A 15,731-nucleotide genomic window follows, 5' to 3' on the forward strand; every position below is an offset into this window, starting at 1 on the left:
AATGAATATTGTCACTAAAACTATGCAAGAAGAATATCCAAAATTGTTTGTATCCCATGCAAAAAAAATTAGACTGTGATAGTTCTGGTCATCAAGAAATAGTTGGCCTCTCCAAAGAGCACAGTGTAAATTGTGCCATAAAATTTTATTAGCGTTGATGTGTGCTGTAAAAAAAATAGAATTAGACCAGAAATAAAACATGAACACTTCACTATCAAACTCAGAAGATAACTACATGAGTCACCCCAGACAAACTACCTTACTTCCAACAGAGTTGAGACTTTTTGGTTCCATCAAGGGCAAGCTTCCAGCCACTATCGCCTCTGGATACCAACAGAAGCTAAGCATTTTAGATGACTATTAAACTTTCTCCCTTCCCCCAGTCACCTGTAGGAACTCTTAACTTTGTTTCTTTAATCTACCATGGACCCTTGTCGTCATCTGGCCCACTCTAAAATACTATGAAGTCTCTCATGATCTCCCTCTATTGATACTTATCACCTATTTTCCCTGAAATTTGGGCAGTTCCTAACCCTGCTGTAACATGATAAACAGGATCCAAAGCTTGAATTGAATAAAATGTAGGATCCCATCAGTGCAAGGCTAATAAAATGACTGGGTAAATCTGGATAGCTTGTTCCAGTTAATTACAGTTCCAGATTCATCTTGGTCCCCCTGGCATTAAATAGAAACCTTAAAATCAAAAAGTTGAAAGAAAATACAGAGGCATCTGTGCTGTTGCAATATGAGAAAATTTCTTTGTGTGAAACTATGCTAAGCCTATGAACACAAAAAAGACGCATCACCAGCGAAGTAGAAACCAGTGTTGCACCTGCCCCTCCTCTCTACTCCCCGACTTGCAGAAAAGCATCCTAAAACATCTGCTCAGGCTTAGAATTGAAACCATTACCTTCAGTTTGAACTCACTTAATACTGCTAATTTCAACCTCAGGTCTTTTATTATGCCACTGGGCAATGCTTCTAAGCCGCTGTTTTCCTCTTTCAGAATATCTATTTTACGTAGATCGGACCTCCAAGGTCAGCCCTTCAAATTACACTGCACACTGCTCGTGCCTTCCAATTTTCTTTGGTATCAAGAATATTATTTACAGCTTCTAAACTTCTAATTTTGGCTACTTTTTTTTTTAAATGTAATGGAACTTTCTAATTCTTAGCAATTCTCTTATTACTATGGCCTGCCTCATTTAATACAAGTAATTTCCTCTTTTATCTTTTGAAAATATGAAGCACATATATTCTAAGCATTTGTTTTGTTCCAATAATAGAAATGCCTATTTTAGGAAGACTATTTTCCTGTATGCTTTTATGATAATGTTTCTCTTCTGCTGCCATTTTTAAAATAGACCCCATGTAATCGATGCATCCTAGTACTAAAATAAGATAGATCTAGGTATAGCGGTGAAAGTAAAAGCCAGTTGTTGGAATAAAAGTTGGGTTCATTTAGCATCTCTCATAACTGGCATGAAACACTATAATTTTATTTTGAGATAAAGAGAATCACACCAGCTTAGAGAACAAGAGGAATAGCTTTAAGTTGTACTACGTCTGTCTGAGGAACCCCCCATTCATATATGCAAATGTAACCCCAAAGAATGGCTCTACTTGCTAATGTAAAGGAATTAAAAGAGCTTAGTAAATGACCAAAATTGGACCTAGAAGCCTATGTGAGAGGAGCTGATGGCCCGGAGATGTTATTAGCCATCTTGACTCAATAGCAAAAAAAGGTCTAATTTATTTCCCGCTGCAATTATGAACCTGTTCTAATCTTATTCTTTAGTTTGGTTGTATAAATATTTTTATGTTTACTTATTTATTTACACACATGGACGTACATCCTCACTATATCCCAGGTGGCTGTTTTAAATGTCTATATCTTACACTCTTTTTCACCTCCCACCTTATGTATCTTTATGCGACAATGTTATGCATTTTTTTGAAGTCGTTAGTAGCAATAAAACAGATAGTTTAAGTACCTTTTCAAGAAGTCACAGACAGGATTTGTTATCTCCACCACAAGGTGAAATTTTTCATCATTCATACATTTTAGCATAATGTGCGTAAAAAACTCCAGGAATCTAGGTCTCTGCTTAAATTTCATAACTGTGAAAACAAGGAAGTTTGTATACAGTTACCAATACACTTAGTTATTGGTGCTGAAAAGTTACTATCACTAATCATCATTTTGCTCTAACAGGCAAGTTTATTAACCTGCTCTTAAGATTCCTCACTTTTAAAAACTCTGTAGGAGTAAATGTGACAAGAACTACTGTTTTTCTAAAATCAAATAATCCTTTACAGTCTATATTTCCTTGATTTTCCAAATATCTTGGTGTTAAGATTTCATAAAAGTTGACGCTCATGTATGACTAGGTGGAAAAAGCTGCTGACAATAATCAGAATAACTAGCTACCCTAATTATTATCATACTGCACTCAGAGTTAAGCAGTAATGTTGCTCTCTCTTCATAGCTAAACTTAAAGATCACTGATACATTTTTCAGTTCCCTAGTTTTTGTGTTTTAGAATAAAACCATTTACTATCCAAATAAGCCACCACCAAGGTTCTGTCTTCCCAAACTTTCTAACAGGTACCTGTTTAGGTCTTTTTCATTATTTGACAATCAGAGAGTCTGAATTTTTCTGAATGGGTAAAGAACCCCACATCTTCTGCCTGGAACAGGTTAGATCTTTAAGGCTCAAACAACAACGAAATCCACAGAATAAATGACCTCAATAGGAGGTGGAGTGAACAGCACATATACATTTAGGTCACCTACCTTCCTTCACAGCACCTTTGACTGACCAATTTAAAACTATAGGGTAAAGAAAGATAGGGTCCTCTGCTCCTGAGAGTTCAGTTGTAACATCTAAGGTGAAAAATAGTAACAACAAGTTGTAGAATCTGTTTAACATCAATAACCAAAAAGAAAAATTCTTTCAAGGAGATGAAAAACAGGAAAGCACCCAAGTATGCTTTCTAAACTATAGGCCTTAAAAGTATCAATTATATCATATTTTAGAGATTAAAAAAATATAATAATCTCAATTATTTTCCTCTCATTTTTCCCCTTAGGTGCCAAGGAGTCTGGTACCAAATAAGTAAAGAGTTTCCAAGGCATGTGTCTCTTTTATTCAACTGCTGTTGTATATCAGTAAACCACAGACTCAGAAACCTACCAATTATATCAATTTCATTTCTTTAATAAAATTATCATTAAAAGATAGTCGTCGGCGGCGGCAGCCGTCCGTCTCGAGAGACGATGGTGTAGCTTCTTAAGAGTCTATCTGCACCGCCGAGAATGGCTGTGCAGTCCAACTCGGGAGTGACACGGTATCTGTCTCCTCCCGTGTTGAATCGACATCTTGAGATGACGCTGGAGTGTCCTCTCCAGTGAAGCTGAAGCTACAGAGCCTGGGCAGGGTGATATGGAGGGTCTGCTGTTGCCCATGCAGCAGACCCCCCCCTCTCTTCGCAGCTGAAGGATCCAAGGGAAAGACGGAGTCAATACAGCTTGGCTTCAGGTGCGCCGCAGGAGTTGCCGGTGTTGACTACAACGTCAAACCGCCTTAGGGACTCCAGCTCCGGATTTTCTGTCGGGGTTTACTCCCTTAGCCTTTCCCCTGAAGAGGTATGCCGCAAGGCAGCGGAGGTTTTTTTGGAATCAGAGTTTTCCTTCTCTGATGTGCCCTGACTGGAAGATTGAACCAGCGACACTTAGCTCGCAGGCCAACGCTCAATCCACTGAGCCAAACCAGCCAGGGTAAGAGCCTTCTACAGCTATGAATAAACTAAAAAGCACTTAATATTAAATATTAAGCAGTTAATATTAACTGCTTAATATTAAAAGATAGTAAAGCATAGAATAATTAACAGCACAGCCACTAGAACCAGACTGCCTGGGTTCAGATTCTCTCAGATACTTTTTAGTTATGAAACCTTACGAAGGTACTCAGCTTCTGTGCCTCAGTTTCCCTATCTTTAAAATGGGAATAATAATAATAACACCTTCTTCATATAATGGTTATATAAGGATTATATGAGTTCTAGTATGTATAAAACACAAAGTAGTTTCTAGTACACAGGAAGCACTACATAAAACTAATATTTTTATATTGTTTTGTTATTGAATCTACTGTTTAGTTAGTAAAATTAGTAATATTATACTGTGCTTACTGGTAAAATGTGAAGGGTTTTCTTTTTTTGATAATATGAAAAGAAATAATTCACATTTCTAGAACACTTTACATTTTAAGGAGTTTTCTTATTTTAAATATTTTATTTATTTATTTTTAGAGAGAGGGGGAAAGGAGGGAGAAAGAGAGGGACAGAAACATGATGTGGGAGAGTAACAGCATCGGTTGCCTCTCTCACGCCCCCAACTGGGGACCTGGCCCACAACCCAGCACGTGCCTGCTGGGAATGGAAACAGCGAGCTTTAGGTCTGCAGGCTGGTGTTCAATGCACTGAGCCACAACAGCCAGGACAGGAATTACATTTTTGTATGTACCTAGACAATTACAGCTTCCCCAAAAGTATGTTTACTGGTTATGTGACTAATAGAGCTTTGGGTTCAAAATTCAACTTGTAACAGACATGGAGAATGATCAAAGACAGATCCCAGTCAGGGAATTCCAAAACACTACAACCACGCTGATAAATCCGAGATGCCCCTCATGCTCTCCCTTTCTATTTCTCAGTTACATTTTTGCTGTTAGAGCAGAGGTTCTCAATTTTGCACCCTCCCTCCCCGACACATTTGGCAACATTTGCCTCCCAGTTGGTTGTCACAGCTGGGAAGATGGAGAGAGGCCAGGGACGCCGTTCAGGATCCACAATGCCTACCTAGATAGGACAGTCCCCCATACAAATAATTATCTGGCCCAAACTGGCAACAGGATCAAGGTTGAGATATCCTGTTTTAGAATCAGAAGACTTAGGCTCCGATCCAAGCCAGCTATGCAATGCTAAATAAATCATGTAATCTTTATGAGTCACATCTGTTAAAAGCAGTAAGCAATCCCTTATTAACAGAATATTATTAGTATTATTGACATAACATAAAAGACTGTGTAAACCTTAAAGGGTTTACCAAATGCTAATACTGTATCCTCTTAATCCTTTTAAAAAAATATTTTCATATTTTAAAAAAATACAATGCTCAACAGAAGTAACAGAAAGAAAAAATGGCTACATTGCTTTGTCAGTTTGAGAAGGTATGTCTCCAACAAGACCAGCTGTTCATTTATTTTTTCAGGTGATAATATCTGCTGTGGCTTCTTAGTCTTGGACGACTTCTTAGAAGAACCCTAGAAACATTGGTTAGATTTCAGAATTCACTTCAATATGTCTCAGCAATTGTCATTTTCAAATAACACTCTTAAAATTATGTTTTCATACTTGTAAATAATACTATGATCTATATGGCTAAAAAACATGAATTAATAATTGCCAGAGGGAAAAGGGGGGGTTGGAGGAGGTGAAAGAGGGCAAAGGGACTAAATGGTGGCCGAAGGAGACTTGACTTTGGGTGGTGAGTGTACAATGCAGTGTGCAGATGATATATTATAGAGTTGTACACTTGAAGCCTGTACGGTTTTATTAATCAATGTCACCGAAATAAATTCAATTAAGAAATAGTTAATAATAACAGCCACTATGTTCTAACTGAATGCCAGGCCCAGTACTCAAATGTTTCTGGAGATTGACCCAAATACTTCTTTTCTTCTCTCTCCCTTCCTCCCAGTAACTTCCACCCCTCCTAATGAGTACCTGGCTACACATATGCACTCCCAAAAGGAATTAAGAGTATGTCTTTTAAAATCCTCAAAAGAAAAGTCTCAGCATGTCCTCAGAAATGTATCACTTTTTTCTTTTCCTTTTCTTCTCTTTTTCCCAGAATGCTTCTTTTCAACTCAGCTAATTGCTTTTTCTGCTTTGCCTTTCATTGAAATAACACAGGATCAATAATTAATGGATTAAAAAATTGGTGGGTCTGTGCTCAGGCTCCCCACCATCATTGAGAACTGACTGGTTAATGTCTCCTGTTCTCAAAACAGAAGAGCAAAAACAAAAACCGCCCAAGCCTCTTTAGGCTTAAAGCAACCTTGAGTGGTTATAATGATCTCAGCCCTACAGGCTTAGCCAGAAGAAGAGTATCACAAACCTTCTGCTGGCCTAGTGACTCCAAGGAAAGAGGCATGGGGTCCTGTCCTACAACACTGTGCAGGGACAGTGTCCTGAGTTAACACCTGAGTGACAGAAAAGGGTTCGCTGCTGAGCTCTGAGGGTGAACACTTGGTGAAAAAATTGCCTCCAGCTTAATCAAAACTCTGTCTAAACCAAGCAAGCCCCTTCAAAACAACAAGTATTATGGCTTAAAAATTCATCCAGTAAAACAGTGCTGATAGTTGAAGTTTTCTGTGACAAATGCTTACTTGGAAACTCAACGTATAATAGAGATAGAAACGGAGCTACTCCAAATCTAACAGGCTTGGGGGTGATAGTCTCTACCGCCACCCGTTACTGAGGGGGCTTCAGGTAATTCCTAGTGCACCTCAGAAGTTTGATTAACTAAGCAACACTTCGAATTTGATCTACAAAAAACATTTACCCATATTATCTCTCAGAAAGGCTATAAAACAAGCTCTAGCAAGACCCATGCTTGGGAAGGAGATATTAAAAAGTTGTCTCAAACATTAGCAGTATCATAAAAAAGACAATTTAGGTGTGACAATAAGTTTGGGAAATCTACTCTGAATACAGTGAAAATCTCTGACATGTATCTACTACATTGAATGATGCATGCAGAATAATAAAATCTTCAATTTGTCCAAATAGTCCAATGTCCAAATGGGTGTAGGAAACTCACTATCAGCCCCTAACTGATGATCAGTACTGGTGATAGGGAGCTTTTCAGTATTCTAGTATGGATCCCTTTTCATTTGTTTTCTCACAAAAAAGGAAGGGAAAGAAGCTCTTCACTATATATTAATTTTCTTTTATGTAAATATAACACATTAAACTTCAATCAATTTTTTAAACAAGTTTACTTATAATACATGACCTCTTAAAAGACCCAACTAAATATAAGCTTAGAGATGAGAAACAAAAACAGTTACCTCCTCTTGTATTTCTTCTTGGTCAGTAGTACCAAATAGAGATTTGCACTCTGGTGAGATGTCCAACATCTTTTTTCCATAATTTATAATAATTACAGCCAGGTCATATTCCTTCCATGAACGCAGAATCTAATTTAAAATATTTACTAATTATCTCTGTTGGAAACTCTTTGTCTATTTCTAAGTGTCTTGCATCATTTTTCATATACGCAAAAGTCCCATTAAAGTTTTGAGTCTAAGAATTCCCCTGTTTCTGTTAAGGAAACTGGAACCTTTTCCCGAGAATTAAAACTGCATGATTCCACTATTTTGAATAAAGGACAACTAACAGGAATCTCATCAATAACAAATACCCCATAGCTCTGGGACAAATAACCATACATGTTTTGGTATAGTGAGTTAACTACTCAGAAAATGTTTCCACTTCAAAGGTCCATGTTAAAGTAAAATCATTCTTAAAAGCCCCATAAACATCACCTCTTGTCTTGAGCTGCTTTCTGTGCGACAGGGCCCGACTACCATTTGTATCAGTAAATGATTTACAGGGCGTCCTGGTAGTGAAGCTGTGGTCAGGCCGTTTGGGGCAGACTCTCCATGAACCCCAGGGGACGCAGACACTAATCTTAAGGAGGGGAGTGGCGCCCTCTGCCACTCTCATCTGCACCCCCCCCCCCCCCCCCCCGTTACTACTAATCACTATTGTTTGGCCTTCTCTAGCCTGGCCCTTACCTACTTCTCTAGGGTAACCTTTTACCACTCATTTCCTTGTACTTGAAGTTTACAAAACATTGAGCCAAGTATGAATTCTGACACTCACCACGGTTTCAGGGCTTCATGCTTTCCTACAGCTGAGCCATTTCCCAGAACAGCTTCCCCACTTCATTAACGTAATGTAAGGTTATTAACGTAACCTGGCCATTAAAACCTGGGCTCTGGTATCGACTCTAAGAAAGCTTCCTGGTTTGCATAGTCTGCTGTGGTGAAGGGTCACATGACGTGAACACATCCATCGTGAGCCCCATAAGGCAATTCTCTATGGGCATAAATGAGTTTGTATGGATTTGTTATATGTAGATGCATTCTGTTAAGTTGAATGAGTCAGTATTTATGATAACGAACAACTGTTACTTCCCATGCAGGGAAAGGATATAATAAGTGGCTGGGGGGAAAAATAAGTGAATAGCTGCTTGAACTTGACAAAGCTAAGTTAATGCAAGGTGCTAAAACCTGGAGATACTGCTGTGGGACCAGGGCGGAAGTGGTGAACTAAGCTGACTGGGCGACAAGGCGTGGGAAGGAAAAAGGTGAAATAAAGTCTGAAAAGGTAGGTGGGGTTAGTCACGCAGGGCCTTGAATGCCGGGCAAAACAGTCCAACCTCATTGTAAAATTGATACAAGAGGGAGAGAGTTTTGTTATCAGAAAACAGAAATAAGGTATTGTGTGCTCTCCACCCCACTTAGCTTTCCATAATATATAGGTCCCAGGCTTCTGAGTACCAGATCATCTCTCCCCCCTGTTATAATATGCCAGTCGTCGGCAGCCGTCCGTCTCGAGAGACGATGGTGTAGCTTTTTAAGAGTCTATCTGCACCGCCGAGAATGGCTGTGCAGTCCGACTCGGGAGTGACACGGTAACTGTCTCCTCCCGTGTTGAATCGACATCTTGCGATGACGCTGGAGTGTCCTCTCCAGTGAAGCTGAAGCTACATAGCCTGGGCAGGGTGATATGGAGGGTCTGCTGTTGCCCATGCAGCAGACCCCCCCTCTCTTCGCAGCTGAAGGGTCCAGGGGAAAGACGGAGTCAATACAGCTTGGCTTCAGGTGCGCCGCAGGAGTTGCCGGTGTTGACTACAACGTCAAACCGCCTTAGGGACTCCGGCTCCGGATTTTCTGTCGGGGTTTACTCCCTTAGCCTTTCCCCTGAAGAGGTATGCCGCAAGGCAGCGGAGGTTTTTTGGAATCAGAGTTTTCCTTCTCTGATGTGCCCTGACTGGAAGATCGAACCAGCGACACTTAGCTCGCAGGCCGACGCTCAATCCACTGAGCCAAACCAGCCAGGGTCAATATGCCAGTAGAAAACACTAAATGATAAAGAACTTTGAAAATCGAAAGAGAAGTACATCCAATTATACTTAATATACCAAATGAACAGAAATAAAAAGAGTATGCCATATATTTAGCATAATAATTTTTAACACTATGAAAATAATGAAACATTGATGATGATGTGTCTCCGAAGTGGCACTTCATTTAGAACTCTGGCAACTTGTAGGAAAACTCCTGCTTATAGAAGAAAGACTCAGACATCTGAAAAGATAACCAATTTTTTAAACACAGCAGAGAAAAGAAACAGCCATTTGACTAACTGAGCTTTATAAGAGAAAATCCATATAAAAATGTGTTATATGAAATGAACAGCTGAAATCTGGGATTCAGGACTACGTCCATGGGGGGCTGCTGGTCGTGCTAGAGGAAGCTTCTGGAATGATAATTCTCAGCATATCAATTTTGGACAGACCAGTTCTTATAGAAAAATCCTAAACTAACATATACTTTACTTTTTAAAAAATGTCCAGCCCTCCTCTGATACCTCAGTTGGTTAGAGCATCAGCTTGATAAGCCAAGGCTGCAAGTTGGATTTCCAGTAAGGGCACATATAAGAATCAGCCAATTAATGCATAAGTTAAGTGGAACAACAGATCTACATTTCTCTCTCTCTCTCGTCAGTAATATTTTTTAAATGTCAGAACATTCAAGGTCATTTGTATAATAACATCACTTGAATCCCAATACCATTCCTCAAGTGGGTGGAAAGGAAGCAGAGCCACAGATGAAAAAAAAAAATTAAGAAATGCAGAGCCATCCCCAAGCTGCTCTGTACTACAGGGGGGGGGGGGGGGGAATCACATGAGGCCAAGAAAGGAGGTGTGTGAATTCCAGGACTTCAACCCCCATTGGGCCCCAAATGCTGGTTAGAAACGCTATTCTAGGTCAGCACTCTGTCCCATTTTCCACAGTGGCTGGCACAAACCCTCCCATTCTCCTCAAATCTCTGAAACTGCCTTATTCTTCACCTCCCCACTCTTAGCAAATGACCTTACTTCGTTTTCACAGAGGAAATGTAAGGGGAATAGTTTATCTCCGGTCCACAAACCTACCTACACGACCTTCTGTAACTACAACCATATCTTCCACCTATTAGAGAAGAGAGGGGTGAATTTCTATCCATATGAACCCCTCCCACATGTGCTCAGATTCCATTGCCTCCTGCCCTCTCAGATCCTGCTTCACTGAGCACCCCTCCTTTCCTAGATCCTCATCTTTCTTCTCCCGGCTCCTCCCCATTAATAGACACATGTTGTGGAGTACCTGCCTAAGCAGAATTAGGTTTATGGTTGGTTGGTTGGTTTTTAGCAGAAGTTGCTGCTGGCAAATTGCAAGCAACAAGCTACCTTGGAATGGAGTTTCTTTGTTGTGAAGGAAATGCTGTAAGAGCCACTGTTAGGTATTTTAAGTCTAAAGGGAGTAGCCGCAGCTGCAGGTCCATCTATACTATTGCAAAAGGTAAAAAATTCTTCTTCTTTTAACTTTTTAAGCTAAGTGAAATAAGCCAGTCAGAAAAAGACAAATACCATATGACTTCACTCGTATGTGGAACCTAATGGACAAACTGAACTAACAAGGAAAACAGGGACAGATTCACAGATACAGAGCAGAATGATAGCTAAGGCGGGGGGTAGGTAGGGGTAGAGGGACTGAGCAGAAAGTAAAAAGAAGTCATGGACATGGGCAACAGGGTGGTGATTGCAGTAGGTAGAGTTATAAGGGGACTAAATGGTAATGAAAAAATACAATAAAACTAATCAAATAATTTTTTAAAACATACATGAACAAATGAATGAAGTGAGTAGCTGTCCAGTATCCTAGAGAGTGTAGCCCCTCCTGGAAATACTCACTGATGGAAGGGTTTGGGGAGAAAGGCCGAGCAGATGAATACACAAATATTCTGAAGAAAAGTAACCTTGGAAGGTGCACTGTTAGCCGAGCGTAACACTGACTAACGTTCGCGACTGAACAGCAGAAACAGAAGCAGGTGCCATGGATTGTGTGCGACACTGCTTTCTCAACGGTTACACCGTGTGACAGTGACAGAACTAAGAGCAGCAGGAAGATCCTCAAGGTTGGGGAGGATCTGAGAATGACAAAACAGCTCTGGACTAATGGACTCTCCAGTTCTTTCTCTCGCCTGGTGGGAGCAGGACTGGCTCCTTGGACTAAGTGCCCTTGAGATTCGTAGACAATCCTCTTCCCCTCTCACTAGACACACGGTCCCCCATTTCACCTATTTCTTTTGCTCCAATTGAGCCCATATTCCAATGACTCCTTTGTCTTTATACATATTTGGCTTCTTCTGAACTCCAAGCCTAGGTCCAATCATATAATTATTTACTAGCCACCTATCTGGATATCCTAGAGGCCCCAAAATTCAATACATTCAAAACTCATGATTTTTTTTCTCTCTTTCCCCACACAAAATTGCTTCCCATCAACATGTAGCATTGGATTCACCCCACTGCCCAGGACAGATAGCTGGATGGTTGTGGACTATTCCCTCTCCCTCCTTTATCTCCCAATACTCAGTAGGTTCCCAGGTTCTCAGTTCTCTCTCATTAATAACTCTTGAATCTTTTCCATTTTGTCTCTCACTTTTCCACACTAGTTTAACTTACCATCCCTCACCTTCTAACTCATTCCTTGCCTCAGCTCTTATTCCCCTGTAATTATTAGCTGTTACACAACCAGAATAATATTTCTAAAATTTCCATTACAGTAGTCCCTCTCTGTATCGCGGTTCACTTATTGTGAGCTCACTTGTATCACAGGATTTTTTAAAATATTATATTTAATTATTTGTTGCGGATTTTTCACTATATCGCGGAATTTTGCGGTACTGTGTATGTATGTTGTTAAAGTTACATAGGTTTAAGAGTGTAGAATGTTTAAGAACATAAGCAGTGTTTATAAAAGTGTGGAAAAGGTTAATAAGGGATTGGGAAAGGTTAATAAGGGACTGGAAATGGTTTATAAGTGTGTAGGAAGGGCTTATAAAGCCTTAAAACATAAATATATACTAAAATAAATGTAAGGTTCCTACTTCGCGGATTTTCACCTATCGCGGGGGAAGAGGGGGGTCTAGAATGTAATACCCGCGATAAGTGAGGGAACACTGTATATCATTTTGGAGTTTGAAACCCTTCAACATTTCCTCTTATTTAATCTATTTATCTACTTTTTTTGTTTGTCTTGCTGTGTATCTTGAATTTTGTGCCCTGTTGAGAAAGGTCTCTCCTGGCTTCAAGGCCATAAATTCTTAAATCCTTTGGGATTTTATTTTGTTTATGGTGTGAGGTAGGACTCGGGCTTTGTTTATTTTCAGATAAATTATCAGTTATACCAGCATCTTTTAATAAATAAACTACTATAATAAATTACAATTTCCTCAATGAATCCAAATACCACTTTTGTCATATGTTAAGTTCTTCTGTAAACCTGGGTCTGGCTATTGCTGGATTCTCTATTCTCTTCCACTGAACTATTTGCCCATTACTCTATTAACACTTTTTTATTGAAGTGGCCTTATGGTAAATTTTCATATCTATTGAGGACTTTTAAATTCTTCTTATCGGCTTCAGAGAAAGCCAATTGTAGTTCTTACTTGGAATTCGTTACATTTGAATATTATTTTAGGAAAGATTTATATTTCTGTGAGAGTAAGTCTTTCTATTCAGAAACTTGGTGTGGCCTCACATATGTTCAGATCTTATTTTGTGTCCTCTAGTAAGATTTCACAGTTCTTTTATCTGGGATCTTTAACATTTCATTACATTTCTAAATGGCTACTGCTAGTATTTTTTTTTAAACTAACCAGTCCATAAGTCTTTTATATATAATCACTTTATAAATTGTCTTTTTCATTCTAGTAATTTTTCATCATCTTTTTCATTTCTAGTGTCTTTTTCATTCTAGTAAATTCTCATTGTCTTTTTTGAGACCTCTATAATTACAGATAAATTATATTATAAAAATATTATAAAATTACTTTCATATTCTTATCTATTGCATGAGACAGAATCCTTACAAATAATGCATCATACTATTAAGGTCAGCATCTCCTGTGCTTAATTTTTAAAGAAATGGCTTCAGAAACCTCCCATTTAGTATGACATCTGCTGTACAACACTGGTAAAATGTCTTTGTCATTGCATGGATCCCTCTTCTCTGTGGTGTTCCTCTCCGTCTCATACCCACGCAAGAAGGGTGAGTGCACTACACTTATTCTGAGAGAGACTGCATTTATACAACTGTTACTACTACAGTGCATTGTTATAATTGTTCCATTTTTAATTAGATATTGTTATGTTCTCTCTGTGACTAATTTATTAATTAAACTTTATCATATGTATGTACAGGAAAAAACATAGTATACATAAGGTTCAATACTCTCCATGGCTTCAGGCGTATACTATGGATATCTTAGAATGTATGCCCCACAAATAAGGAGGGACTATGGTGTTCAACAACTTCCTTCTACCCTTAACTTAGTTAGAAATTTTATTAGGAAAATGGCCTAGTGTTAGCAAATGCCTTTTAGCATTTCCACATCACCTTATTTTTTTAATCCTTTAATTTGCTGTTTTAAAAAAAAAAAGCAAGTTTTGTTTTAATTCAGAGTTCATCTTCAGTACTTAACAATAAGACTGCCCTAGGATCAGAAAAGGTTCAGATGCCGTCCAGGAGCAGAGGAGGTGAGCAGACAGAACGGATCTGAAGACCACTATATAAGGCCTCTCTTTGTTCTGATTAATGTTTTGGACACTGAATTCTGCTTTTGCAGTTATGAAAATTGCCACTCTTCCTTTATTGTTGTTTCCATCTTCCCAGCACTGTCATCTAATCATTTCTTTTTCAACCAGTGTTTGTCACCCTATTTTATGAGTGTTTTTTGAAATAATATCATTTAAATCTGACTTTTTAGCCCATCTGCCAATCGTCATCTTCTAAGTTCATTCACACTTAGGGAAGTAATTAATATATTTGATTTTATACCTTTCATCTTATAACTACCTCTTTTTCCTTCTTCTTACTCTTGCTAATAAATTAAGCATTTTTCTTCTCTGTCATTCTTCTGTTCATTTTTCTTTCCTATCAATTTATAAGTCCTACTTTGTTTTAAAGTTCTGTTCATGGCTACATAGTCCTCTGAGTCATCTTTAAATATATTTATTCTATCAAAAGAAAATAATTTTATACTATATATTTTTTTGAAAAACACAACTGTGCACCAAGATTCTCTAACTGCTGATCCCTCCCCTCTTTTGGCCCCAAACAGGATGGAAGTTTTAGTTCTAGGTTACTAATACATTTTCCTTTCAAGGGTGATACTTCTATTTCAAGAATCCCTACTTAGCATTTATATTACAAAGTCCAAGTCTCATCATTATTATCTATTTAATTTTAATAATACATATATTGCAAGATTCATTGCTCCCATTATTCCTCTCCTTGGATTTCTGTTTTGAAGCACTTGTCATTTGATAAGAGTCTTTCCTCAAGTGTTTTCCTCAGATAAGTACATAGGCAGAATACTTTTTAAATGCATGCACTTATGAAAATGTTTACTTTGCCCGGACAAGTGAATGATATCTTTCCTGGTTATTAATTCTTGGACCCTCAGGATTCTACAAATGTTGCTCCAATATTTCAATTTCTAGTGTTGCTGGTTTTAAAAAAAAAAAGTTTGACATTAATTAATTCTCTTTCCATTGCAAATAACCTATTTTCGGGGTCTCAAAACTTTAAGATTTGCCCTTATCCTTGGACTTCAAACATTTCATCAACATATGTTAATATGCACATTCTTATATTTATCCTGCCTGGCATGCAGGGAGCCTATAACTTCTCCAATTTGTTTTTGCAAAACTCCTTTTATTTCGTGTTATGACTTCTGGATCTCTCTTCTGAATTTCTCTCTAGACAATTTTGCTCTACATTGTCAGGTACTTCTTGAGCTTCCAGATTTGACTCAAGAAATACCATTTTCATAATCTTCATCTGTTTAATATTTTAATCAAAAATAAACCCTGGTTGGTGTGGCTCAGTGTGGATTGAGCACCAGCCTATGAGCCAAAGGGTCACTGGTTCAATTCCCAATCAGGGTACATGCCTGGATTGTGGGCCAGGTCCCCAGTTGGGAGTACGTGAGAGGCAACCCATATTGATGTTTCTTTCCCTTTCTTTCTCCTTCCTTTCCCCTCTTTCTAAAATTGCATAAATAAAATCTTTTTTAAAAAATCAAATTAGTTTGTTCAGTTACAGATTTTTTTATTTTGATTTTCTAATGGCATGATCTTGAAAGTTCTCTCTCTCTCTCTTTTTTTTTTTTTTTTTTTTTTTTTTGCTTATTTGTTTGTTTTAAGTAATCTCTGGTCTTTTCCAACACAGTAAGAATAAGTACACAATTATTTTGGAGTCTGATTTGGTCTCATCCCCTTGGGATTCTGAGTCCCCCAAAGTGAGTCGTTATTTTTCTCT

At 38.4% G+C, this 15,731-nt stretch overlaps 1 protein-coding gene across 3 annotated transcripts in view; it reads right to left on the reverse strand.

The window, feature by feature from the left end:
- The window catches only part of CFAP54 (cilia and flagella associated protein 54), a 244,906-nt gene that overhangs the window by 142,354 nt on the left and 86,821 nt on the right, over positions 1 to 15,731 (reverse strand). For all 3 annotated transcript variants that reach the window (XM_090275372.1, XM_090275371.1, XM_090275370.1), the window contains exons 27-30: positions 7,140 to 7,268; positions 5,213 to 5,327; positions 2,798 to 2,887; positions 1,995 to 2,121 (exon numbers count right to left, since the gene is read on the reverse strand). In XM_090275372.1, the coding sequence (XP_090131498.1) occupies positions 1,995 to 2,121; positions 2,798 to 2,887; positions 5,213 to 5,327; positions 7,140 to 7,268 (461 nt within the window). The remainder of the gene's footprint in view (positions 1 to 1,994; positions 2,122 to 2,797; positions 2,888 to 5,212; positions 5,328 to 7,139; positions 7,269 to 15,731) is intronic.

The sequence above is a fragment of the Furipterus horrens genome, unplaced genomic scaffold (genome assembly GCF_987537825.1).
Source record: "Furipterus horrens unplaced genomic scaffold, mFurHor1.1.pri manual_scaffold_4, whole genome shotgun sequence".
Taxonomy (NCBI): domain Eukaryota; kingdom Metazoa; phylum Chordata; class Mammalia; order Chiroptera; family Furipteridae; genus Furipterus; species Furipterus horrens.